The sequence below is a fragment of the Streptopelia decaocto genome (assembly GCF_964273445.1).
Source record: "Streptopelia decaocto genome assembly, chromosome: Z".
NCBI lineage: Eukaryota > Metazoa > Chordata > Aves > Columbiformes > Columbidae > Streptopelia > Streptopelia decaocto.
Genome location: NC_138657.1, coordinates 68711865 through 68722242, shown reverse-complemented (window position 1 = coordinate 68722242; position 10378 = coordinate 68711865). Strand labels below are relative to the sequence as shown.

At 38.4% G+C, this 10378-nt stretch overlaps 1 protein-coding gene across 2 annotated transcripts in view; it reads right to left on the bottom strand.

Moving 5' to 3' along the window:
* Positions 1-1424: 1424 nt before the first annotated feature.
* Positions 1425-10378, bottom strand: part of ZNF366 (zinc finger protein 366) — a gene marked incomplete at its 5' end in the record, with an annotated part of 35038 nt that continues 26084 nt past the window's right edge. For both annotated transcript variants that reach the window (XM_082075119.1, XM_082075118.1), the window contains 2 exons: positions 1425-5686; positions 8226-8400. In XM_082075119.1, the coding sequence (XP_081931245.1) occupies positions 5154-5686; positions 8226-8400 (708 nt within the window). In that variant the 3' untranslated portion in view covers positions 1425-5153. The remainder of the gene's footprint in view (positions 5687-8225; positions 8401-10378) is intronic.

Genomic DNA, 10378 nt, shown 5'->3' with positions numbered 1-10378 from the left:
TACAGCAGATTTTTGCATCATGAACGAGTTGGCAAACACTTCTAGCTGTATCACACTATACAACCATAGAGTGTGTTAGAGGGAGAATGGCAAAAGGTTGTTTATGCAGCCTTGTTACTTAAACTAGGATTTTAATCTGCTGAAGGTCTAAGATACTGCGACTTGACAATGACTTGCCTTTCTCAGAGATGTCCTATATCATTTGTATCTATGTTGGATTGTTTTTTCTTTTAATGATTCACTGCTTTTTGTTGTATCATCAATATTAATTTGTCTGTCTCCACAAAAATGCTTTATATATACCAGGCCTTTCACCATTTCACTACAGGCTCAGAAAAGCCCCCCTGGAAACATCTGTGAGGCTCTTTTTGTCTTCTACTTAATTTCTGCTTGTTTGAAGACATAAGTGAGCACAGTTCAGTTTTCAACAAAAATGAAAAGAAAAATTTTGAAAAGGACCAAACGTATGTTTTTATAAATTATATATTTGTGACTGGGAAAGGGGAAACTTTGAGATTCACTGATACTGAGTCACATGGGAATGAACTCGGTCACTCCCCAACACATCCGCCCCCTCCTCAAGTAGAAATAGCTTATAATCTTCACAGTCAATGTTACCTGCAATCAAAAAAAGAAGGGGAAAAAAACAAAACAAAACAAAACAGGAAAGCAAAAAGGCTTAGTTCTGTTTCATTTAACCTCTTACATAAGTTTCTAGTTTTTGTATAAGCCTTCTTGCACTTTTTATGGTGTATACCTCTAAGAATTAGAAACTGAATATCTCTATTTACTTTATTACTTGAATTTTTTATAGCAAACTTTCCAGTTGCTTTCTCTCTGTGCTCATCAACAGTTCAAAATGTTCTCCATGAGTCTAATGATACCAACTCCATCAGGAGCTCATTAAAACAAAAAAAAAATCCAAGATTTTCTCATCACTTAAAACTGATGCTTTCCATTAGAAAAAGAAACTCTGAGCCTCTGAGTTCAGAGTCTTCTGCGTATTCCTTAAGTCATAAAGGTATTCCTACTTTCTTAACTTCTATCTTGTAACACGTGTGGTTGTTTATTCCTCGCTTTTTACATGATGCAGATCTTTGAAACACCTTTATGATAAGGATTACATGTTTCTTGTTTAGGTTGTCTGAGGCTAAATTAACAAATTCCATAATCATTTCAGAGCATTCTGTAGTCCTCCCTGCAGTCTGTGACAACAGAGTCTTCTCTCTACTTCAGAGAGAAGCCCTTGTTTTCTTATTACTCCTTCATCATTGCTTTAGGCTTCTTTGTACAAGCACCACACTCCAGCGGCGCTGAGTGAAGTATGACCGCATCAGACCAGCCCCATCCATTTACTACATAAAATAGCTAGAGTGCTAAGAACTCCAGATCCATTTCAATACAAAGTACAACAGCTTCTCCAGTACATGTTTATTTGCTTAAATTAATACAATACATCATACATGCTTTTACTATTGAGATAGAAAGCCAGAAACCAAACATTCACAGATAGTTGGTCCATTTTTTTGAGTCTGGGCTTTAAATAAGAACCCAGTGTTCTATGTGAAATAAGTATACAGCACATTATGCACAAAATCTGTTAGGAGTACAAAATGTTAGGTCTGTTACATCTTGTTCAGCTAAGCAGACATGACTTATTTTCGAATCTGTTAATAATTATTAAAAACTTAGTGGAATAATAAATATAGTACTTATATTACTTCTTAACTGTACACTCATAATAGCAGAGCCCAGCAGCACCATATGAAGAGAGAAACTGGAGAATAGCTAGTAGACCAACACAGAATTGTAAAAAGGCAGGTACAGTAGCATCACTTGGTATTTCCAGTAATTCATTTTATGGGACACAGCACAGTATAAACTTCTATTATAATGTTATCACAGTGTTTCATCCTTTGAGTTGCTGAACACCGAGCACCTTGCCTTTGCCTTCAGACTGGAGGCTGCCTGGCAGCCAGGAGAACTCGGGTTCACAAGGACATGGCTGAGTTCTGGTGGCCAGACTCCAACCAGCTTGTTCCAATGCTACTTACAATGTCATTTTCTCAGTAAATATGTTGTATTTCTTCACCCTCACATTTTACTAACCTGACTTTTGACTTTTCATCCACCTACTCCGCTAGGTACAGTATCTTGCTGAATTCTCCATACTGCCCTTAAAAGGAGAAAAGCCTCCGATTTAGCAATCCACATACCTGCACTTGCTCAGACCAACCTATCAATTGGCCAATTTACCTTTCCTCAGCAGGGCTTCTTGTTTGTATGAGTTTGGAAAGCATTTTAGTTGTATGAGTTTGTGGCAACTCTTTATTTGCTCTGATGGTCTCCAAAAGGATGAATTTAGGCTTCATATAATAACGCGGGGAAATTGTATGGATGTGATTTAATGTAGAGGTGGTGAAGACTGGGCTTTGATTTCATGTGTTACCACAAGCTGTAAACCCAAATAGCAGAGAAGAGTTAGATAAATATATTTTTCTCCACAATATAGCAAGAGGAAGGTAGAGAGTCTTAGATTAAGAAGGAGGGGAAAACAGTGTCCCCCAAGGTCCAGGACACAGGCAATGTCTCTACAGGACTTCTGGGTCTCTATTCAAAGCAAAACAAGGAAGCTAATCCCTAGAAAATTAGAAATGGGAAATAACTTCATTATGCGAGCAAATTTCTTTAAAGCATTTTCAAAGCTATTAAAAAGCAAAGGCTGTTACTGTCTGTTCCTAAAACTGTGCCAATATAAATATCTTGAAAATAACTTATGTTTGAAAAGCAAGGTGCTTCACAATGAAGGCTGTTATTTCACTTTTAATTTGTCCCTTGAGGACTCTTTGTAGCAAGTCTCTTAGACCCAGCTGCACTATGTTCTGCAGTATGGAGGATTATCTTCTCCTGATCTCTTTGGCTGGGTCACTTGACACTGTCTCCTTATCACAGTAATAGTTTTGTTTGCAATTCCTCTGATTGGTGACTTACAGTTTTAAAGGAGTTCTTTAGTGCTTCAACACGAATTACCCTTGAGTGCTTGTGAATTAGCTTAGTGTGACTATGTGACTGGGCACAGTCTCAAGGCCTCATTATAATGGAATATTCTCTGCTTTCTAGGAAGAATGAAAGAAAAGGGATTCACACTACGATTTATTCCCAAATAGCATTGCAATCCTGGGCACCTCTACCCCTTTCCACCTGGGTGTACGTGGTTGGCTTTTGCTCCCATGAGAAGTGGGGGGGTAGAAGTGGATAACTGGGCTGCAGTGAAGGTGTGGTTGAAAGTGGGTTAAATATTCAGATGAACCAGGCCTGTTTGCAGTGATTTCCTTTCCTAAGGACATGTCTGGCACTTTTCCTTCCATCTGCCTAGAGTGCTGTTGATATGTAATAATTTATCTCTTTCATGATAAGGATTGTCATGCTACCCTGTAACACTCTCCAAGACAAGAGGGCTTTGCAATGGAAGGGCTGCATGCCTTCATGCTTTACCCACCACAGAAGTGAAGAGACTTGCTAAGTTCAGCTCATCTACATGATCACCATCACAGAAATTGCAACCAGGTTCCTGATTCCTTGCTTATTCCTTTTATCATAGGAACTAAATGACTGCAGAGGTGGAGGGGAGTGATCTTGAATAGTGCATAGCTGGAAACTACACCACCTTGAGAGAGTTGTTTCTAAGAGTCAGTGGCTCCAAGGTCTTGGCTGTCCATGTTCTCAAATAGGAGGTTTTAACTGGCAGAGACAACATATTGTCAAGAAAGTAACCAAAGGATTTGTTAGTCTTTCTAAGAGACAATCTCCTAAATCATGTTGAATTTCTACCTGACCATTTCCCCTCTGGTTTAAGAAAGACTGCAGTCATACACATCACTCTGAAAATGTTCTGATTCTTCTGCTTGACCACAATGTCTTCCTTGAAAGAAAAATGCCTGCTTTTTCAAGAGTAGTTATATTGCAGTAGAAGCAAGGAAGTTGAACGTATATGATAAAAGTTAATTACTGACAAAAAATAAAACATGGCTATGTACCTCTGAAATACACCTTATTTTTAAAGAAATCATTAATTCTAGGCCTAAAGTGACCTACATTCCACTTGAATTTAATATCCCCTTTTTATTTAAAAAAAAGTATATACATCAGCTGTAGAGTTAATTACATTTAGAAGTCACCCGTACATTACAGCTTCTTTTATCAACAGCTTTTTCTGCTCTTTATTCAGAATCTTTATCATGTCATGTTTGAGCCCTGAAAAATGAAACCACCTTCTGCAACCTCAGTTTTATATGATAAATATGATAAAACCCACTTTTATATGATGAATAAGGGCTGCTGCACTGTGAATGTTGATTAACTGGTAGGTGTGAGAATCATTAGTTCTGTAGGGTGAGTGGTTTCTTATAATGGCAGAGAGCTGCAACTACTTGATTCTAGCCTTTGCAAGCCATAAGTATATGACTATACTTAATTATAACTTGCTATATATATATTGAGCATAATAGCAAGGTATTTCAAATCAAGAACTTAGAAGGTATGTGAAGAAGATAGTAATATTTGGAAATGATGTACCATATATAGGGTTTTTAACCTTTTGAGTTGGGTTGTCGGAATGACATAGGACTAATTATATGACTTATTAAATCCTTATCCCCTTATAAGCAACGATATGGTGTGGGGCTGTTAGTTCTGAGAGTGACAGCACTTTCATGCACACCGTGTTTAATAGTACTCTTGTTTATACTGTGAAATACTTAGTATTTTCAGGGATTTTTTGTGATGCATGGTTAGAAGTGTTCATATATATTTAGCCAGATAATAAATCAAATGCTAAATTATGTTTTTTGATAACTAGACAATTGCGTATAAGTCTTTGCCACCCCAAAAAAGCAAAATAAACTTCTACGCCCACCCCATTGTCTGCTTATACATCAAATGGATAAGTATAAAAATGTTATTGCTCAATATCTGTTGCATTTCTTGGTGACCTTGGACTGCTTCGTTCTTTTCACGTACGTGGTCTACCTTAAGTTATTTTTATTAATTAGACTTGTTTGTTGCTAAAGAATGCTACAAACTTCCAGGCTTTGGTAAATCACAGTTCATGTTAAAAGTTATCCCCATTTTCCAGCTTTTAAAAAATGTTCATTTTAAATGCCTATAAGCATTGTTTGCTTTTCCATTTTTCTTTCCAGCAATTCTTTCAAACTCTTGTTCCTGTGCTTGAAACACAAGTAATCAGAGAGAGACTGGCCAACTCTGGCCTTTTCAAAGGATCTAAAGCTGAGGTGTTCTTTGTTGTTTGCAAGCTCCCTCTCTCCTTGGCTCTCCTGTCTGTCTGAATTTCCTATTCTCTTCTCCAGTCCTCCCTCATTTAGCACTTCTTCCTTCTCGTTGCAGTAGGACTCTCTCAAGTCCTTCATCATGCACACAGGTTTGCCAGACAGATCTTCAGCCACGCACAGCTTGTTGTCATGGTGGTACATGCCAGGGCTGTAGCGCTCTGCCTCATAATAGTTGTCTTCCTCTTCCTCTGGGCATGAGCTTCCCTTGGCACTCTCGCCATCCGAATGAAACGAGATTCCTTTCCCTTGGCTTTTCTGGGAAAGATCAAATGGCTCTTCCTGTTCCAAGTTTCTCAAGACATTTGTCTGGGACGCAGCAATTCTTCCTCTTCCAAAACCTTGTAGTGATTTAGGTGGGGGGAGAAAAGGAACAATTTACATATGGGAAATATTACTACGTGATACATGGTCAAAAAACAAAATGTGAGGCAGCCTTCTATCTAGTTTCTTACATTTATCTTCCACCCAGCTATCTCCAAGCACTTTTCTGTTTATATTTCATGGCATCTCCTTTGAGATGCTGTTAAAAGAAGTATTATTGTATACACACCACAGCCAGGTCAGGACACACAAAACATTGTGCTGTACATGCCAGACACTTGATGAGAGAGCTAGGAATAAAAGTGAAGTGACCTGGCCTCTTGTAAACTATTTTTGCCAGCGAGCCTACCCACTTCTCCCTTCCTATTTTTTTTATATGGACAATTTGTTCTAAAGCATAACAGCCCAAAATCAAAGTCTTTGGTTTTTTACTTCTTTTTGTTTGTTTGTTTTCCAGAATGGTGGAAAACGTGTTAATGTGTTTGTTCTGTGGACACTCTGGTTCAAAGTTACTACTATAAAAATGAAAAGACGATCGTATCTCAGCAGTCTGTGAACTCCACTCTCCTTAATTTTTCCTCTGCCATCCACTGACAAGCCACTCATGCCACTGAAAAGGTAGATAGTGCTTCAGCTTAAGGATATCATGATAAAGAAACGAAGATTTTGAGTGGTGCAGTGTAAGTCTGACTGTAGTCCTGGATCTGGTTTGTCTTTGTATTTGTCACAGCATCTCTTCCCTGTTTGTCGTGCTGGAAACCCAGAAGTTACCCAGGAGACATGTATGGACTCAGATGTGCTCTGAGCATCCGGATGCACAGAAGAAGGCTCAGACTCTGCAGGCACAGCCTCTCTTAATTAAAAGAAAGGTGACAGTACTGGGGCATGGATTTCACTGAGTAGCAAAAATCTAAGTCAATGTTTTCTTTGCTTTTGTTTGGTTTAGGGTTTTTTTTTTTTCCCCTCAGTAACTGAACACAGTTTTTGCAGAATTTATGTAGACTCACTAGATATGGATGCTACTTTGAAACAGCCTGTGTTTGTTAAAATTGTTCATGAGCAGGTGGCAGCCCTTACAAATTGTCTTGTGTCTGATAAGCCTCAAGGGCTGAAGAATCTCTCTACACTGAAAAGCTCTTAGGCTGTCTTCAATTACAAGTAACCATGTACTAGCATGGTGCTGTAGGAGATTTACAGAAAAAAAAAAAAGCCATTTATTAATATTTGTAAATTTTATGGTAAATGTCATTACAGTATGTGTTTTACACACATTCTAGGCTGCTCTGAAGTCCAAATTTGAGGAACACCAAGAAATCTTACCCATGAAAGTGTTATTTATCCAGAAATGCTCAACAAACCAAATATCTTGGATACTCAAACTCCCAAAACAATCCTCCCTAATTACCCCACTTCTTTAGATAGCATTGGCATGTGTGCATAGAGGAGGCTGACTTTAGAGAGTGCATGTAGTAGATGGAAGATAGGAAGTGCTTTGCAGGATAGCTTGAGTAGTCAAAAATATGTATGAGGAAGGAGCATCTTCGCCTGTCCACATGCTTCTTCGTAAACAGGGTCTTGAGCCTATGACCTTGGTCTAAAATCAGCTATGTCAATACCGTACAGAATAACTGTATCTTGAGCAGAAAGGCTCCTGGCCATAGAGCCATTCAGCTTTCCATTCCCATTCCAGACATATCCAGTAACCAGCGAGCAAGACCTGAGAAATCTTCTACATATTTTGCTTCTATCAGCTTTGAATGGATTTATGTTCTACCCTGATGTTATGAACCATGGGCATGCACCTCAAACATGAGAAAAAATATAAACTCCTAACCAGATGTTTCTGAGGAAAAATGTCTGCTTGTCCATGGCTGCTAGGTTGTGATACGTCAGCATCTGCGAATCAAGCCCCCTGAAACTGTAATATTTATTGAAAAATAATGTAGCTACATCCTCAGTCAGGAAGATCATGTAATACAGTCATTCCTCTGGCCAACTACATGTGCCACAGCCTCACTAAGGCTTAGTCTCCTTCTGCTTGCTCCTCTTTGTGTCTCGGGGGTACGCAGACGCTGGGAGAAGGTTTGCAGTGTTGTGGATCTTGTTATTGTTCCATCCCCCACACTGACAGGGACAGGGAGCCACGGGCTACATACAAAATAACTGGTATAACTTGATAAAGCCTCTGCTTTCACACTGCTGACTGTATTCCCCCTAACACCTGGCAACAACAACTTGGTGTGCTGAAATTATTTCCTGTGTATTCATAAACACTGTCTTATTTTGTCTCCATCTACTACTGCATCTCAGTCTGTAACCCTGAGCCACCAGATATCTGGTCTGAAAGGTCTCTGAGGCAAGTGGGGATCTCTGACTCGCAGTGCTGGAGTAATACAGATAGTTAATAACAACATCCCAGGCTTATAGGATACAATTTCTTCCAATAGCATTGGATTTATGGTACAAGACTGTATATCTGTGGTATAAAGCTCACTCGGGTTTACTGATGAGCACCTTCAAGCTTCTCAGAGAATGACTTTGCTGAAAAAATATTACCTTGAGAATGAAATCCTCTTTCCATGACCCCATGTTTGACTTTCATGTGCCTGGTTAGGTTCCCCTTCAAGGTGAATTTGCTGGGACAGTAGAGGCACTTGAAAGGCTTACTGTCCGAGTGCAAGTGCATGTGTCCCATTAAATTGTGCATTCTGTTAAATTCTTTTCCACACAGCTGTCAAAAACAATAAAAATGAAAATTATTAGTTTAGATACTTCCAAGCACAACAGTTTAGAGGGAAACAGAACTCAATCTTCTCAATTTAAGCCCTGCCAGCTTATGACTGCAATCTGTTTTTCAAAGACATAGGCAAAAATCCTACAGACAGGAATATGTGGTTGAGTTTGGTCTATCTAGGGCCTTCTGCACTGCTGTGTTTTTTTTACATTTGGTGACTAGGACAGACATACAGTCAAAGATTCTCAAAAATCAGGGAATGTTGTCGTGAGGAGGGGAGAGGCTTAAGTGAGTAACGTGGAAGGCTCAAAGTATAACTTTCTGCCCTGGCGAACCCTTTCATTTGTAGTTTATAAATCTAATCTTTAATCAAGAACAATGAGAGGCAGAGATGGAGATACAAAATAAAACCAATGAAAGTTTTCTGTGAAACAGACAAGCAGAATATTACCTCCCCTTAAGTGCAAATGAAATGGCTGCACATTTTCCTTAAAGCTAGAAAAAGCAATTCCTTTTTTTTTTTTCTGTGTTTATTACTCCCCCATTTTTCTCTGATCCTTTTATCTTTTGGTTTACTGACTTCTGTGTTTCAGTGTCTCTGGTGAGTAAGCTGGAATTTAAACAGTCATGGAGCCACAGGAATGACTCAGCTTTCCCTGAAGCTGTTCCTGCCAGCTCCAGCCATTGATCATGCTGTTTTCCCTTTGATGAAACAATAAGGGCTTTTTTTTCATTGTTGTTGTTTATCTAGATGAGTCCTTTTGTAGTCTGATCTCTTATAAATCAAACGTATTCTCAAGACATGAGAGTTTGACATCACTATTACAAGTTTCTAGTCTTACTTGTCTACTAGTCTTTCCTTATCAGGATTTACAATTTTATTCACATTCAAGTGACCTTTTCCATTCTCTGCAAACTTCTGTGTTTGCTTTCTACTTCATCTCTTTTTTTGTTTGTTTGGTTGGTTTTGTTTCATTTGGAATGCTTTTAGACAAATACTTCTACCATCAGAATTTTTTTTTTTTATGATCTTTATTAGTATATGAGTCAGAATCACCGTTACCGAGTAACCAAAACTTATATCAAGCAGTGTACTCATCTAGCAGAAAATTATTAAAAAGCTGTTACTGATTATCCACCGAATTTTTGGTCTAATCTGACTTCTGATTTTTTTTTTTTAATTTTAGTAACACAGAGGTCTGCTGCAGTACTTTTTGATTCATATTCACAAAACCATCACCTGGACTATCTGCATGATATATAGGTAGTGGAAAAATCAATGTAGATCATTAATAGAAAAATTTGCAGGTGTATTGTTCTTAAATAATAACTAGAGCTGAGTCAATGTGCAAAAAGAAAAAGTCTGAAAATATTAACCTGCTTTTAAAATCATGTTTACTTCAGCTGCATTAGTTCTCTTCTGTGATTTTCTCTGTGATTTTGCTAAAAGGAGCATTCTAGCAAATAAATTTATCAGTAAAGTGTTCACTGAGAAAGTGGAAAGAAAAAAAAATAGACACTGAAAATGAGTTATTCATTTGTAAAAGTAAGATGTTTAATTCCAGGGGTCATCCATCCACATAGGAAAGAGGAGTCTCTCCTTTGCAATCAAAGAAAGCTAATATGCTGGGTGACTTATATTCCATGAAATGATTACACCAAAAAACCACTTGGAAAGTGCTGGGAGGAAACAAAGAGAAGCAGCACTGATGGGCACAGAAAATTTGCTGGGAAGAACAGCAGCTGGAACAATCTATGATGTGCCAGTATTCCTCTGGCTACAAAAATGCCAATAACAATACCTCTCTAATACCTTTCGTTGGAAGGTTTCTGGTCATCTGCTTGTATTGTGGCTGACCTGTGCTCTTACTGGCTTTTCCTTTCTGATGGCTACGTCTTTGCTTCTGTGTCTAAAGTGATGATCAAGGAAAGTCAGGTTGAACAGGTGAATGACTAGATTACTTCATGCAAATCT